Source organism: Heterocephalus glaber, unplaced genomic scaffold (genome assembly GCF_053883595.1).
Source record: "Heterocephalus glaber isolate CG9 unplaced genomic scaffold, H.glaber_assembly_v1.0 deba00001773, whole genome shotgun sequence".
In the NCBI taxonomy this organism is placed as follows: domain Eukaryota; kingdom Metazoa; phylum Chordata; class Mammalia; order Rodentia; family Bathyergidae; genus Heterocephalus; species Heterocephalus glaber.
In genome coordinates this window covers 11,733,743-11,749,784 of record NW_028258463.1, presented here as the reverse complement: position 1 = coordinate 11,749,784, position 16,042 = coordinate 11,733,743, and the positions used below count along the sequence as shown (strand labels likewise).

Sequence of the window (16,042 nt, the reverse complement as noted above, 5' to 3'; positions counted from 1 at the left end):
GTGGAGCCGCGATGTTTAATCTTCTCGGTGAGAAATCGCCTTCCCCACGCAGCCCCCTGCCAGAGCCGCGGCCCCTCATAATTCAAGTCCACACTTAATTAAAAAGGGGAGCATCCTGGAATGGGCCCAACTGGCTCCGATTCCACCCTCATCCTTCAGACTCCGCTGACGGGCGTTCATTTGTCTCCCTTTGACAGAAAATTCAAAAGGAGGAAAAGAGCCGCCCGCCCGCGCGCAGCACACTGAGCAGCCTGTCCCTGAGTTCCATCCGAGTCAGGGCCCACAGGGCCAGAGCAGGACAAAAGAGGCGCTGCGTTTGCAGGGAGTCCCAAGCTGCTGCCCGCAATAAACGGAAAGCTGAAGTGACCAGCACCACTAAAAATACAAAGTGCATTCCTCAGGACACCCTTGGCTCCTGGCTGCCAGCACTGACCCAAACTCGCCTTCGGAGCCCACATTCCAAAGGAAAGGAGAACACAGTGATTCCACTTGTTTAGAAATGTTCTAATAGGCCCCGCGCTGTGGCGCACGCCTGACATCCCAGCACCCAGGAAGCTGAGGCAGGAAGATGCCAAGTTCAAGGCCAGCCTGGGCAACTAAGCGAGAACCTTTCTCAAAATCTGGGGCTGGGAGTGGAGCTGCACTGGGTTGCTGACAAGTTCCAACTACAGCTCCCCGAAAGGTGGCGACTCCCCCAAAGAACCCTAAATCCAGTTCCTCCCGGGGTGCGGCTCAGCTCCCGGAAGTCATCTTGGTCCTCTCGTTCTGAGAAGGACACAACTGCCACACCCCGCCGGAGGGTCTCCCATCCCATCCTGACTGCTGCATGTCCCAGGAGCTCCTTCAGGTGGGGGACCCCCTCAAGGCTCCTGGGACGCCCCCCACCCTGCACCGCCACAAAGGAGGGGCTTCATTTCGGTGCCCACCTGGGTGGAGTGGCCCTGCCTGGTCCATGCCCTTGTCTTAGGCCCAGGTGGTCGCTATGGCTGCCGTGGGATCTCAGGGACCTGGGAAGGGGAGGTAAATGAGGGAGGAGAGCAGTTTCCGTTCCCCTCTCCCGCAGGCTGCCCTTCCCTCGGCTTCTAACCTGGATGGGGGGGTCATAGATCGACTCTGTTAACAGCCCTGCAGCCCCTCTTCAGAAAAAGGAACTCACCCCCAGGTCAGCACTTGGTCTCTGGGGTCCACGTTCAGAGGCCCTGTGTTTTAGAGGAAGCCACGTACAGCTGGGGTGGTGAGGACAGCAGGGGAGCCCAGCGCACAGGCCCATGCTTATAATCCCACCACTCGGGTGCTGGCGGCTGAGGCTAGAGGATCTGCAGCTGAAGCCAACCTGGACTACTAACAAGAACTTGCCAGGTGTGGGGTGCACACTTCTAATCCCAGCACGCAGCGGGCCGAGGCAGGAGGATCACTGTGAGGTCCAGGCCAACGCACACTACATACTGAGTGCAAGGCCAGCCTGGACTACACAGCGAGGCCATGTCTCAAGGAAAAAAAAAAAACCCTAATAATTAAATAAAAATTAAAACAAAAAAGGAACTTTTCTCATCTCCCCCACACACAAAAAAAGGAAGTCAAAGAATGCTTTGTAGTTTGGTGGTGGTGGTGGTCCTGACCCCCGGCCCTTGGCAAAGGCCCCAGACTCCCCACCCCACTCCACACTCTGCTGTCTGGTTCACCACACATGCACCCAGCCCATGACAGCTCCAGCCTGGAGCCCCTACAGTGCTGAGGATGGTAATTGTCCCCGGTCCTCCCCTCTGTGCTGGGTCCCTGGTCTGTCCAGGTTCCTTCTGAGCTCGGCCCTCCAAGCCCCTGGGACTTCAGCGGTCCTGGGCCATGGGCACATTTCCAGGTCACCCCTGGGATGTCCCCAGGAACCTAACCCAGAGCACCGAGACCAGCCCTCTGCCCACAGAGGGACTGCTTCCTGGAGGCTGCGGAGCCCCTGAGACCTCTGATCCTCTCCCTTCTTTCCCTGCACAAGTAAAGCCTATCCCCCGCCTTCAGGGCCCTGAACTCCCAAAGTAGCCCAGGCTGACCTCAAACTCTGAATCCTCCTGCCTCAGCCTCCCCAGTAATGGGGATTAATTACAGGCAGCTTGAGCCACTGCACCAGCTAAATTTATCAGTGAGACTCTTGGGAGGCAGAGCAGAGCCCCCAGGCGACTGCAGGGGAGAGAGCAGGGCTGTGGGACCCACCCCTCCCCCAAAGGTGTGTCCCAAGGGGACTTCGAGCCCCTGCAAGGCCCCAGGTGCCCCCTTTCTGTGTCCATGAGGTCACCTGCTGGGTGGCCCTGGGTGCAGGTCTGTGCACCTCCATCCCTTCATTTGTAAATTGAAGGTGACAGTCACAGCACTGCTCCTGGCACCTGGGGGCAGTCACAGGGGTTCCCAAAGGTCCAGCGCTGACAGCAGAGCTGGCACAGGAGGCTGGCTGGTGATGTCACTCTGGTGTGGTTCCCCATGGCTCGGAAGAGGGCCTGTTACTGCTCCAGGCCTGGGCCTTGGGTCAGAAGTGGTGACAGTAGAGGTGGCTGCAGTGGCCCAGAGAGGCAGGAAGGGCCTCAGTACCTGCCCAGCCCGTGGAGGATGGGAATGGGGAGGACCCCTCCCTGCCCCAGAGCGGCCCCTCTGCAGCCCCAGGCCACGGGGACCTGCACGGTCCTGGAGCACAGGAGGGCTGTGGGAGCCTCTGCCTCCCCACCTCTCTCGGCCTAAACTGGTTCCTTCCAGCCCAAGTGGGATTTGCTGGGACTTGTCCTTCCTTCCTTGGGCAGGGTTCCTGCTAAGCACCATTAGTGTGGTGTTTATTGTACTTGTTTGCCAAACAAGTATGTCACGAAACCCTCTCGGCCTGAAGAAGGATTGGGAAGATTTCCAGAGACAGAGGAGACCCCTCCTTCACCCCCGTGTTTATGGACGGCTTCTACCCCATGAAGCAGAATGAAAGACAGCCCTTCCCCCAGCCCAGATGGGGCGAGAACACCCGGGAACTGAGGCGGCCGTCCCAGGCTTCCTGGGGGGAGGGCAGGACCTGAGAGCCTTCAGCTGAGAGGAGAGACTTCACTTTCTCTCGTTTGAGCTGATCTTGTGAGATGAGCCCTAAGCAGCTCCCTGAGGTCTAGGGACCTCACCTCAACATCTGAAGGAGGAGGCATTAAATTAGACGCCTTCTGAAAGCAGCCTCTCCGGGCCCGGGGTTTGCACAGTCCCAGGTGATAGTGCAGCCTGCAGGAAGCAGGGCTGGCTTCTGAGCCCAGTCTCTGGAGAGGTGGGGACCCAGGTCCCAAGTGCCTGCCTGCTGTGAGGCTCTGCGTCTGGCACAGCAGCCACTGGATGTAGCGATGAGTGCATGAGGCGACAGAGGCCACAGCCAGCTCAGGCCTGACCGAGGCTCCTGTGCAAAGCACCAGGGACTTGGGGCTTTTGCTCCCAGGGTCCTTTGCTGCTTCCAGGGAAGAGGGAAGATGGCTGAGATACTCTCAGAATCTTCCACCTGGGCCTATGCCACAGCACTCAGGAGAAAGTGGGTCTCAGAACAGCTCTGCTGAGCACAGAACCCGAGAAAGGGCTTCGATTCCGTGCCAGTTCCCCTTTATTGAGCACCTACTGTGTATTCATTGAGGTCAAGATCCTTCACATAATCGCGGCCTCGAGGGCTGCGAGGGGTCAGGGGCTGTGAACTCTGGGGTGCTGACCGGCTGATGGACCTCGGTGGACTCAGGTTCCCGCCTGAGCTTTCGTTTTCAGCATCTGTAAAGTGGAAACAATAGTTCCGCCGCACCCGGCTGTGGGAACGAAACGAGCACGTGGAACCGGAGCTTCAAAAATGCCAATTATTACGGCTCCTCTGGGCACGCGCTCCCCGCCCCCACCCTGCCAAGGCGCGCGCACAGACACGTTCACACTCCCCCTGCACACGGATGTACGCAGACTTGTGCCCACGCCGAACACCGCGGAGGAGCTGCCGGGACCTCAACTTCGCTCCTTTTCCCTCCGATCTTTATGAATGAACTCTGGTCGGAAGGAGTTTATTTTTTTTATGAATGGGAGCCCAAGCCGTGAAAGAAGCCAAGAGCCAGCCCCTACACTCTAATTGGCTCCGCGCCTGGGAATCCCCGCCCCCAGCTCGGCGAGCGAGCCTCTGGATTGGCGGGCTGGCCGGGCCCTGGGGTTTCATTCACTAAAGTCAATGAAACAAAGGGAGCGGGCGGGGCGGGGTGGGGGCCGCGCGGAGGAAACGCACCAATCAGCGGCTCCCCCGGGCTCACAACCGGCCGCGGCGCCCTGAGCAGGCGGCTCGCGGGGACCCGGGCAGGGGCTGCCTCGCTCCCGCCCCGCCGCGCGGCTCTGGCGTCGTCCCGGGCGGGCTCGGGACCCCTGCGGCTCCCACGCCCACGCCCTGGTCTCAGGTGAGGCTGCGGGATCGGGAGTCGTGACCTCCGCTCGCCTCCCATGCTCTGCGCTCTGCGCTCTGCCTGCGGCCGCCTCCGCAGGTCCCAGGCCAGGTGGGGGCGGGGGGCGCTGGGATGTGGGGCCGGAGGGGGCGCGGGGTGGGGAGCGATCTCGCGCGCGCGCGCACACGTGCACACGCATCTCGGGTAACTGAGCCGAACGCAGAGAGGCGCCTCCAGCAGGTGGGACCCCGTGGGCGCCAGGTCCCTCCCCGCCGTCCTGGAGCCAGAGAAGTTCCGCAGTTGCCTGAGCCTCAGGACCGCCCCCCCGCCCCCCTCCGCAGCTCTCTCGGAACAGTGCCCCCCCCACCCCCCAGTGCCCCCGCGTGGCCCGACCGGGTGGCCTGGGAGTGGCCGGATGGAGCGGAGGACGAAAAGCGGATCCCTGGACCAACAAGTGCCCTACAGCGCCTGCAGCGTGAGCGCCGCCCAGCCCCGTCACCCAGCGTCCCCACCCCGGGACCCCGCGACCCCACCCCGGGACCTCCCACCCACAGGCGCTCTGGGTGACCCCGGCACCACCGCCCCTCCCCGCAGAAACTGTCCGGAAATGGGAGCCTGCGCGAAGGGCTGATGATTCCGCAGAGGAACCTCATGGACCCCGGGTCCCTGCCGCCCCCCGACTCGGAAGGTAAAGAGTGAGGCCCAGGGGCGAGCCCCCCCCCCGCTCATTCTGGGCACCTACCCCAGGGCGGGTGGGCAGCCCCGGGCTCACCGGGGTCCCCTCCTCCCAGTAGCCCCACCTCGGCCTCCCCAACCCATCATTCGCCCTCAGATCTCTTCCAGGATCTAAGTCACTTCCAGGAGACGTGGCTGGCGGAAGGTGAGTTTTGTGACCTTTCTGTTGTTGGAGCAGAGGCCCGCAGCCCCTAGTACCCCCGCCTTGCCCCCTTCCTCTGTCCTCTCCCCTCGCCTCGCCTCGCCCTCCCTGTGCCCCGCGCGGACACTTATATTGATATTTATTTTTTCTGCTCGACCCAGGGTTCTGTAATGAGGCCTGGGGATGAATCAGACCATTGTGTGGGGTATTTGCTTATTAGAATGGAACTTGGCCCCGGGCCCGTTTTCCTAGTTGAAAATTTCACTTACAAAGTTTGTTTGGCAGAAGCTGCCGGGTCCAGGTGTGTGTTGGGGTGTTGGAGTCTGGGGGCAGGAGAACAAGAGGGAGCAGTTGATTTGGTACCCATCTTCCAGAGCTGCCCAAACATTGATTCGAATCCTCTCGGTTTCTCTTCTTCCCACCTCCCAGGGCCAATTTACTGTCCAGGCCCTAAGAAGAATACAGGTTTGAGTAGTTCCTTTCTCAGCGCTTTCGTGAGGGGAAGGGGCTGCCTCCTCAACAGCCTCAGTTGTAATTTCAAAGGCGGTGGCGTCCCTCCTGGTGGCACCTGTGCCGGGCAAAGCCCCCCTCTGCACATTTCTGGGGACAGCTGTGAGCTGGCCAGAGTGGGGCCCAAGGGCATTCCTGGCGGGGTGCAGGCGGCCCTTGTGCTTCAGACAGCTCCGAGAGGAAAGGGTTAACGACCCCATCTTGGTTAACCCCCCCTTTTCTTAAATTTTTTTTTTATTTTTTGGTACCAGGGATCGAACTCAGGACCTTGCGCTTGCCAGGCAGGCGGTGGCACCACTGAGCTAAATCCCCGGCCCCAACACCCCTTTATTTTAACATTGAAGAACAGGAACCCAGAATGCTGGGAACCCCTTTTTGAGGGCACTTCTCTTCCTTGGGACTTCCCTATTCATCCATCCTGAGTGTCTTTTTCGGGCAGTTATTTTCTAAGCTCAAACCCAACTCCCTTGGGTGTTCAGGGCAGAAGCAAAAGACCCCCTCACTCGATCAATGCATGGAGGGAGACTTGGTTTGTCCACCACTGTGGCCCCTCCAAAATGCATAGTGTGCCTTCGAAACATCTGGGAGAGTTAGGGGCGGACACGCTGCGTGGGTGCCGGAGGGGTCAGGCTTCTGGGGTACTGTGGGCACCTTCCCCAGCATCTGCATGCCTCGAGTGCCCAGTACCCGCCTAGTTGTGGGCAGAGCTGTGCCCGGCCACCCCCGCCCCGCCCCAGGTTCCAGAGCTGGGCTCATACCGAAGGTGTTGGTTTCCAGGTGCTCAACAACTTCCTTTCCCAGCCCCTGGTGCGGTCGGGCTGTCGAGGCCCCTTCCCTGGCTGTCAGCCGAGGGTCCCCCAGTGGGCAGCTCTCGGGCTCCGAGCTAGGGGTGGCTCTCAGGTTGGCATTTTGGCAGCAGTTGGTCTGTTTGTCCCTCCCTTTGGAATGGGGGGATGTTCTTATCTCATCCTTGGAAGCACCCCCCTCCAGGAGGTGGGTGTAGAGATGGTGGTGTTTGTGTGTGCTCGTGTCAGTGTGATGGGGTGTGCATGTGTGAGTGTGGGTGTGTGTGCGCGCGCGCGTGCTCGCTCTTGCTTTGGGCTGCTGCCTCGGGAGTCCCTGTCCATTTAAATCCAGTGGGTGGGGATGCAGGCGGAGGGGGCTGGGAGCTCCGTGGTTCCCTCTCCCTCCTTGGGAGGAGGCTCAGGTTCCAGCTGGCACTGGTGGCCAGGCCGGAGGGGGATGCTCAGGCCACTCGCTCCTTGTTGCTCTCTCTGTGGAGCCAGATGCAGCTGCCGGGGCCCTGTGCCCCCGCCCCACCCCAGCACCACCCCGGCTTCCTCTCCTGCCTCTTCCCGCCAGGTCAGTGTCCTCTGCTGTCCAGGGTGGGGTTTGGGGTGGCAGGGAGAGGCCAGGTCCTCCGGACACTCGCCATTGGTGGGGCACATCTGAGAAGCGGGGACTAGAGCAGCCCCAGCGTGGAAAGAAGCAGGACCGGTGGCCTGGGTGGGGCCGGGCGAGGCTGGAGGGGCTGCTCGGAAGCGGCCTGGGGCTGCGCGTGTCTGCGCTTGGGGTTTTTCTGGACGGAGGAGGATGCTGCGAGGTTCGGAGGGCGCATCTGGTTTCTGGGTGCCCAGGTGTTGTCGGGTGCTGGAGAGAAGGTCAGGCTGCCAGGGAAGGAACCCAGGCTCTGGCAGGCTGAGCCCTGGCCATGTGCAGCTGTGGTAAAGATGTGCTGGTTCTGGTCCTGGGCTCCTTTCTGGGCTTGGCTGGAGTCTCCAGGAGCCCTGGGCGACAGTGGCCTTGTGGCCCGCTGGTCAGGAGGGAACAGTGCTGGGCCACCGATGTCCTCGTGTGAGGCTGGGGTCTGTAGCTCCCGAAGCCTGTGTTACACCCTCAGGGACCACCCTGCCATTGTTCGGGGGCTCCGGGCCCCGAGGCGCCTGGCTTTTCCTAGGGAGAGAAGGACCCTGCTCCCGACCCTCTTCCTCTGGCTCCCCACCCAGAGAGACTCCAAGTGCACACGGTGTGCTGGGGGTGCGCATCAAGGACCAGGGCTGGAGGTGCGTGAGCCTCCTCCTGAGGCCTCCTAGCTCAGCGCCTCCTCCATCTTTCTGCTTCGTGGAGTTGGTGTTCCCTCAACAGGCAGAAAGCTGGTCCCTTCCAGCGCAGCAGGAGCTCCCGGGTGGGTGGGGGTCCTGGGGGGGCTCCAGCTTCCCCATCCTCCATGGCCCACTTTGGGTGGCCTGGGGCCTCCTCCTCTTTCCTTGCACCCCTGTTCTCTCCCGTCCCCGGGCACCTTTGTACTCAGATGGAGGTGGGGCCAGAGAGGGGGTCGGACCCATGGCCAGAACTCAGCCAGGTCGACAGGTGAGTCCAGCAGTCTACGCCCAAGATCCCACGCAGTTCCTGCAGCCTCCCTGGCTCCAGGAACACAGGCTCTGCTACGGTCTCTGTCCTGTGGATAGTCCCGGGGTGACCAGGCTGGGTCCCCACTGGGAGAAGGGTCCTGCCGGGCTGCACGGCCCCTTTGGCCTTTGGGTGTGATCTGCAAGTTGGGGGGTTTTGGGGAGACCTTCAGGCCCAAGGCAGGAGGAGGCGTGGTGACCCCAGGGCTCTCTGCTGTCTAGTGACGCCGGAGCCGCCCCCAGCCCATTACCTCAGGGGCAAGTGACAGCTAATGAGACCCCAGGGGGACCCTAGTGTGCATCAGTGCCCGACATCTGCACCCCTGCCCCCAGACCCTCCTCGCCTGAGTGTCAGGGAGGGGAATGTTGCTCCCCTGCTCCCAGTGCCCCCTTCCCACCACCTTTGGGGGTCTCAGGGTGAATCTGGGCCCTGCAGCCCAGTGGCTGAGCAGATTCTGTGCCCTTCTGATCTCCAGTGCTCAAAGGCACCTGTTCTGTTGGCTTCAAGACCAGGTCTCACTCGCTGTGTGATCCAGGCTCAGCCGGTGTGGGCCACCACACATGGCCAAGGGGGCCTGTGCCTAAAGGTCAGCAGGGCACGGGGTGCCTGGCCAGCTCTGGGGGTGACAAGGCTGGGAACCAGCTCCAGACAGTCAGGGGTTGGCCGCCTTTGTGCTGCACCAGGATCCCAGGAAGACGAGTGGAGCTGGCTGTGTGCATCTGCGTGTGCGTGTGCGTGTGCATGGGGATGCATCTGCCGAGGGACCTGGGGTCCACTGGTGGACCTGCCCCCGGCCCTGGCGACTCAAGCTCTTCACCCGCCAAGGCTGCTGAGTCTCACTGCTTCACTTCCCTGTTGGGAAATCGATGATCTATAACCCTGTATTTATTCTCTTTGGAACACTGTGTAATTAACAGAAGATAACTCACGCGCTGCCACCCCGCAGGCTTTGTATTTCATACGGTTGCAAATGGACAGAGGCAGACTGGAGGAGGTCAGGAGTAGTTTCTAGGTCTGGGTCAAGTTGCGGGAGCACTTGAAAGAGTGTCAAGCTTGGAGGCCGACTGTGGGCCGCTCAGAGCATTCCCCTCCTGCCATACCGCGTCCCTCAGGCCAGAAGCGTCCTCGGGAGATGCGGTGCTGGCTTCCCAGGGCCCTGTGTGGCGCGGGTGGGGGAGAGCTGCTGCTGCCACCCCAAGGACAGGCATCAATGTGCGCTCCCCAGTAAAGTGATGGCTCATCCACTCTGAGCCAGACCCTGCTCGGGGCCTGGAGAAGCCGAGGAACAAGACAGCTGAGCCCTCAAGCTCAGCGTGGTGGTGCGGGATAAGCTGAATGTGAGAACAGCATGAGAGACGTGTCCAAGTAGCAGTACTTGCTGGGTAAAATAAAACATAGACGGAGGAGGGCCGGGGGGCACCACTTTGTTGCTTTGTTTTGTGTTTGTTCTGAGATAGAGTCTCTGTGTAGCCCAAAAAGCACGATCCTCCTGCCTCAGCCTCCCCAGTGCTGAGGTGACAGGTATGCACCACCATGCCCAGCAAGGAGGCTCTGCCTTGCTTGGGTGGCCAGAGGTGACCTCTACAAGGTGTCGAGGTGACTGAGACCCGAGTGGCCAGAAACCCAGCAGCCAGGGGTTGTGGGGAGGAGAAGCTGGCTCACTGGGGCTCAGGGACGGAGGAGACCAGGGCCTGGGCAGGGGCAGGCGCGCAGGAGAGGTGAGCAGGGCCTTGGAGGCCAAGGAGAGAACGTGGATTTCATACTTGGTGTGCATAAGAGCAGTGAGATTTCTGCTGCACAAAGATGGAGGGGCCTGAAGGAGGGGAGGGGTGAAGAGGCCCGCCCCAAACCACGGGCCCTGGATGGGGACAGGCCGAGAGCACCTCCCGGAGCTTTGCTTCCCCGCAGCAGGAGTGCCGAGGCCCCGGCGGGGAGGTGCCCCTCCGACGCTGTCCTGGGAGCCAGGTGGGCAACCACAGCCCTGGCGCGGGTTGCTGCTGCTCTGTAGTTCTCCCACTGTCCCTCGCACCGCGACGGGGGAGAAGCCGTCCCAGTGCAGATTCCCGGGCCTGGGTTCAGGGTCTCCCCCCTGGCTGGGACTCCTGCTGTGACCGTGGGGAGCTTGGGGAAGAAAGTGCTCCCCCGGCGGGCGGTGGCCCTGCAGAGGCAGAGCGGCCTCCAGCACTGCCACCCAGGACCCCTCCCCAGCCTCACCCTCTGTCTCTCTGCAGCTCAGGTACCGGACAGCGACGAGCAGTTCGTTCCTGATTTCCACTGGGAGAACTGTGAGTGGGGCCGGGAGCTGGGAGTGGGGCCGGGAGGACAGGAAGTGAGTCAGAGGCAGGGGATCGCAGCCCAGCCACCTCTGCTGAGGAAGGGGTGCTGGTCAGGGCCCCAACCCCTGGCGGGGCCTCAGGACGGAGACAGCGAGGAGAAGGCCTTGGTTCCCTTCTGGGGCCTGGGGCTCGCCCTGCCTGCTGTGCAGCCTGGGGCGGACGCTGGCTCTCTCCGACCCTCCCCAGGAAGGGGGTGAGCACGGCCTGGGCCTGTTGTCCTCGGCTTCCTGCGCCCCACAGTCTAAAGTACAGTCTGGCCCCGATGTCAGCACCGCTCCTGTGCAGAAACAGGGCTTTCGTGACAGATGCCTTGCTGTCAACTGTCACGAAGAATCAAGCCTAGCAGGCGGCAGATCCGCAGGTGGTGGGCCATCGGCCGGGGCCTGGCTCACGTGGGCGGCCATGCCCGGTGGGTTACAGGAAAGGCTGCGTTCTTCGAGGGTAACTGGGAGCATGTGTCTAATGTCCTTCAGCTGACACAGAAGCAGGCTGCCCGCCGGCCTTCATAGGGCTCCTCGTAGCCCTAAGTAGAGAACAGGCCCCTCCCTTGGAATTCCCAGGCCGCAGGAGAACCACAGGCCCAAGCTGGAGGTGCTCACTACCAGGAAGGAGCTTTCTGGGGTCCAGGGTTGCATGCAGAGCCGGACTTTCAGACGGTTTCCTCGGTTAATACTGGATATTAGCCAGCAGGCCATGATGGTGCTCGCCTTAATCCCAGCACTCTTGGGAGGCTGAGGCAGGAAGATTTCGAGAGGAACTTAGGGAGACACTGTCTCAAAGTAAGAAAGGTCTAGGGCTGGTGCTCAGTGTGACGGCCTTGGGCTCAATCACCAGTACCGGGAGAAACATGTTAACACCGAAGCATTCAAGCGCCTGACCAGGGATCTCGGGAAACAGACCCAGAGGGCAGGAGCTGCCTCGGAGGGCAGGAGTCAGAGCCACCGGGTGACGCCTCTGGGCTTGCTGTGCCCGCAGTAGCTTTCCACAGCCCGACCACCCGGATCAAGAAGGAGCCCCAGAGTCCCAATGCAGAGCCGGCCCTGTCCTGCAGCCAGAAGCCACCACCCCCCTTCCACCATGGCGAGCAGTGCCTTTACTCCAGGTAAGGCCAGTGACACTGGGTTCAGGGGTCAGGGGCCGAGGAGGGAGGCACCCCACCCACCCTTGAGTAGACGCATGGAGATACAGGCTCACGACGGCGGGGTCCCTGGCTCCTGTGTGGGAGCCTCCCGGCCCAGAAGCCTGGAGGACACCTGCTGGCCCTGTGTGTCTGTCCCCCAGACCAGCCGCTCCCGTTAGGCCCAGTTCAAGGACAGGAAGGAGCGGGAGAACCCCACCCTGTCCTCCTTCTCCACTCCTGTGTCACCCCCTTGCTTCTCGCCCCCTCACCCCACTTCCCCTCACCCCCAGTGCCCATGACCCCCCCAGACAAATCGCCATCAAGTCCCCGGCCCCCGGCGCCCCTGGACAGTCGCCCCTGCAGCCCTTCCCCAGGGCGGAGCCACGGAGTCTCCTGAGGTCCTCCGGCCCCGGCCAGCTGCAGCCCCAGCCCAGCCACCGGTACCTCGGGGAGCGCAGGTAAGGGTGGGCCATGCTGCCCCTGCTTGGGGAGCGGGAAGTCACCGGGAGGGGCTGATGTGAGCTTCCTGCTCCCCTCCCCGCCCACCCGCACCCAGCCCTGTCTTCCAGCAGCCCCTGGATCCCTGCCGCTCCTTCACACCTTCCCAGGGAGGGGCCGGAGACCCTCTGGCAGCCCCCTACCAGCACCTGCTGCCCGAGCACTGCCCGCCGTACCCACACCAGGGCTTCAAGCAGGAGTACCACGACCCCCTGTATGAGCAGGCGGGCAGGGCCGGGCTTGGCGGGCACAGGCACCCGGGGCTGGGGGTGCTGATCAAGCAGGAGCAGACAGACTTCGCCCACCACGCAGGTGAGAGGCTGCCCTCCCAGGCGACGCACGCCAGGTGGTTCGGTCGGGCCCCGGGCCTCCCACGGGCCTCTCATCTGCTCATCGTGTCCTCCAGCTCAGAAGCCCACTCACTCACTCGCTTTCTTTTCTGTTTTTGGTTTTGGTTTTTTCGGTACCAGGGATCGAACTCAGGTCCTTGCGCTTGCGCAGCAGGCAGAGAAACCACTGAGCTACATCCCTGGCCCAGTGGCTTTCTTTTCAAACACTGGGTTCCGATCAGTCAGGCAGAGGTAAAAAGAAGGGAGCTGAGCGTGGTGGCACAGGCCTGTCATCCTAGCGCTCTAGGAGGCTGAGGCGGGAAGAGCACAGGTCTGAGCCTAGCTTGGGCAACTTCCTGAGACACTGACTCAAAATAAATCAAAAGGGCTGGGGTGCGGCTCAGTGTGAGGGCCCTGGGTCCAGTCCCAGTACTGCAGGGGCGGAGGTGGAAGGAGATGAAGGGTGTGCAGACAGTAGGAAATGCAGGCGTTTACTCCTACCAGGTGTTTGGGGTTCAGTGATCTAAGACCGAGGAGCCCGGGAGAGGGGACAGGGATGAGCAGGATGGGGAACTGAGTGGAGGACACACTGTACACTAGTCAGGCTCACACTTCCCAGGGGACCCACATCCCTGTCGCCCCGAAGCAGGTGCCAGGGCCTGTTGCTGTGAACCCCACTTCCTCCCACTCAGCCAGCTGTGACCATAGCAAGAGTTCTCCCCCTTCCTCTCTCTGCCACATATGCCAGCCCCAAAGCTGACTTCATCTGCAATTTTGCAGTAGAAAAAATAAATTCAGGGCTGGGGATTTAGCTCAGTGGTTTCCCCGCCTGGTGCACAAGCGCAAGGACCTGAGTTCGATCCCCAGTATCAAAAGAAAAAGAAAGAAAAAATAAATTTGGAAGACAGGAGGCTTGCAGCTGCTGAGAGCGATAGAATTGGCCCTGGCTCCGTGGCCGGCCTGCAGCTCGGCCTGAGCCTGCCTGGCCAGGAGGGGACGGGGGGTGGGCGGCCCTCGGCCTTCACCTCTTGACAAGTGGGGCAGACCGGGAGCATCAGCACTGCCCTTGAACTCCACCCTCGCCTGGTCCTGAATGGAGTCAGGAATTCTATTCACCAGATGGAGGGTGAGGGAACCCAGCCCGGCCTCCCTCCCAGAGGCGTCAGGTTTCAGCCTCATTCACCGTGGGAGTGGAGGGCGGAGGAGGCGCCGGGCTTGGGACCGGATTGGTGGCTTCCAAGGGGTGCTGCGCAGGGTCCCTGCCTGCCGCGGGGTGGAATGTGGTGGCTGTTGGGCCGGAAAACAGCTCCGAGTCACGGCCGCCTGCCTCACGCACGCCCCCGTTCTCAGGCCCAGGGCAGGGAACCCGACCTGCTAGCCGGACGTGGATCCGTTCCGGTGCAAGGGCGGCCCAGGCCAGGACACCGTACTCCTTCCCCGGAGGTTCAGGTCGCCCCCTCATCCCCCTGGGTGCACAGGAAACAGCTGCTCCCAGAATCCTGGCCCAGCTGAGCCACCCCAGCCCTTGAGTGGAGGGGCTTGGCCCAGGAGTTGGCAGTGGGCAGGCCGAGGAGCAGCCCCACACCCAGACACCCCTAAACAGCACTCCGCTCCCCACAGATGTCCCTGGCTGTGCCTCGATGCACCTCCACGCAGAGGGCTTCTCGGGGGCCAGGCAGACCTTCCCCGGCCACACCCGCCAGGGTCCCAGGGCGGTGAACCCTCTGACCTGACCCCCCCGCTTCCTCCCCAAGGCTATGGCTATGAGAACCTTCTGCGACCTTTCCCGGAGGACGTCTGTGTGGTCCCTGAGAAATCTGAAGGTCAGAGAAGCGACTTTGAGGGAGGGTCCAGGTTCCCCAGCCCCGCGTCCCTCAGGAATGGGAATCAGCATTGTGGGAGGTGGGGACCCAGGCCAGGCCCCTGGGACACCTGGGAGTGGAACAGGTTTGCTGGGGACCCACAGAACAAGCCCCACACCTCCTTCCTCGGTGTCCCCAGGGGACATCAAGCAGGAAGGGCTTGGGGCATTCCGAGAGGGGCCACCCTACCAGCGCCGAGGTGCCCTGCAGCTCTGGCAGTTTTTGGTGGCCCTGCTGGACGACCCCACGAATGCCCACTTCATCGCCTGGACCGGCCGGGGGATGGAGTTCAAGCTGATCGAACCTGAGGAGGTGGGTGCCGCCCAGCCCTGTCCCCCCAGCCAGGCCTGAACCTGCCTGTTTCCTCCACCCTGGAACCTGGTCCTTTGGTCCCCAGGTTGCCCGGCTCTGGGGCATCCAGAAGAACCGGCCGGCCATGAATTACGACAAGCTGAGTCGCTCGCTGCGGTACTATTACGAGAAGGGCATCATGCAAAAGGTCACCCAGGGTCCCCATGGGGCAGGGCATGGGACGGGCGGGCGGGCAGGAGAGCGTTGCCGGCAAGGTCCAGGGGCACAGGAGTGACAATGGCCCCGCGGTTCCCTGCTCAGAAGAGCTTGAGCCCTGAGCACTGAGCACCGAGCCCCGGGGCTGAACCCAGCCCTCTCCCCGCAGGTGGCCGGGGAGCGCTACGTGTACAAGTTTGTGTGCGACCCTGAAGCCCTGTTTTCCCTGGCCTTCCCGGACAATCAGCGGCCCGCACTGAAGGCCGAGTTTGAGTGGCCGGTCAGCGAGGAGGACACAGTCCCTTTGTCCCACTTGGACGAGAGTGCAGCCTACCTCCCCGAGCTGGGTGGCCCTGCCCAGCCCTTTGGCCCTAAGGGTGGCTACTCGTACTAGCTCCCCGCACTGCCTGGCCACCATGTGCGCTGCCCATGTACATAGTCAGAACCCGAGCCCTCTACCTGGGCTGATCCCCGCCTTCCCGACTGGGAAGGGGAAGCGGGGAGAGGGCTGGCCTAAAGGAGGGTTCAGCCCCGCCCCAGGAGCTGGGCTCCGCCTCTCCCCCATCCTGTGGACCAAGGGGCTCCCGCGCCCTACCACATCTCCATCTCGGCACTGCGGCCTGGGGTTTCTTGAGCACCCCACTCCCCAACTGCACCTCCAGGCTGTGGCCCAAGGGTGCGGCTGTTTATCCTTGGTGCTGTGTGGGGCAGGGGCAGGACCCCGGGGTGCAGCCGGGCAGAGGGATGGGCTCCTCCTCCTGTGCACCTGGCAGACTCTAATAAAGGCCCTGCCTTCCCAAGTGTCCGGCTGCTCTGTGCTCCCCAGGCAGGTGCCAACCAGGGACTGAGCTAACGCTTCTGTGTAAGTACGGAGGGACACTCGACCGCCAGAGCGCTCTGCCTCCCCCTCCCAGGCTGGGGACGTGAGGCCAGGCCAGAGTGGGCAGTGGCCTGGGGTGTGGCCACCTGGGTTCACCCGTGCATGTCCTCCTCCCGGATGGACACAGGATTTGTCTGAGGACTGAGGGGAAGGTGCCCAGGAGGGTGGAGAGGACCTGGCCAGGGCTGAGCTGGCGCCCTTGCCCAAATCAGAGCCCAGAGTCCGGTGGGGCAGAGGGCGGAAGGGGTGCCAAGGTGTGGCCAGGCCCCAGCTCCCCACCGGTGAGCTCATTCATCTTAGCAACAGCGTGG

General features: G+C 62.3%; 1 protein-coding gene across 9 annotated transcripts; it reads left to right on the top strand.

Annotated features, from left to right (window-relative positions):
* The first annotated feature begins 4,745 nt into the window (after positions 1–4,745).
* Positions 4,746–15,651, top strand: Etv4 (ETS variant transcription factor 4). Of its 9 annotated transcripts, none has more exons than XM_087202379.1 (12): positions 4,746–4,878; positions 4,998–5,091; positions 5,236–5,283; positions 10,431–10,484; positions 11,511–11,637; positions 11,946–12,113; positions 12,212–12,465; positions 14,103–14,186; positions 14,237–14,305; positions 14,484–14,656; positions 14,742–14,843; positions 15,021–15,651. In XM_087202379.1, the coding sequence occupies exons 1-12, from the start codon at positions 4,819–4,821 to the stop codon at positions 15,243–15,245; spliced, it is 1,458 nt and encodes a 485-aa protein (XP_087058505.1). In that variant the 5' UTR covers positions 4,746–4,818; the 3' UTR covers positions 15,246–15,651. The 9 variants fall into 9 exon arrangements, with proteins under 9 accessions (XP_087058505.1, XP_087058506.1, XP_087058507.1 ...); XM_087202380.1 differs by having other exon boundaries at positions 4,748–4,878; positions 11,514–11,637; XM_087202381.1 differs by having other exon boundaries at positions 4,748–4,878; positions 11,964–12,113.
* Positions 15,652–16,042: the final 391 nt, after the last annotated feature.

What these genes read in the sequence shown, in the direction of transcription:
- Etv4 (XM_087202379.1), top strand. Translation starts at nt 4,819, where the DNA reads ATGGAGCGGAGGACGAAAAGCGGATCCCTGGACCAACAAGTGCCCTAC. An exon ending in GGAGACGTGGCTGGCGGAAG is followed by an intron (nt 5,284 to 10,430) that starts GTGAGTTTTGTG and finishes GTCTCTCTGCAG; the next exon opens with CTCAGGTACCGGACAGCGAC. An exon ending in GGTCCCTGAGAAATCTGAAG is followed by an intron (nt 14,306 to 14,483) that starts GTCAGAGAAGCG and finishes CGGTGTCCCCAG; the next exon opens with GGGACATCAAGCAGGAAGGG.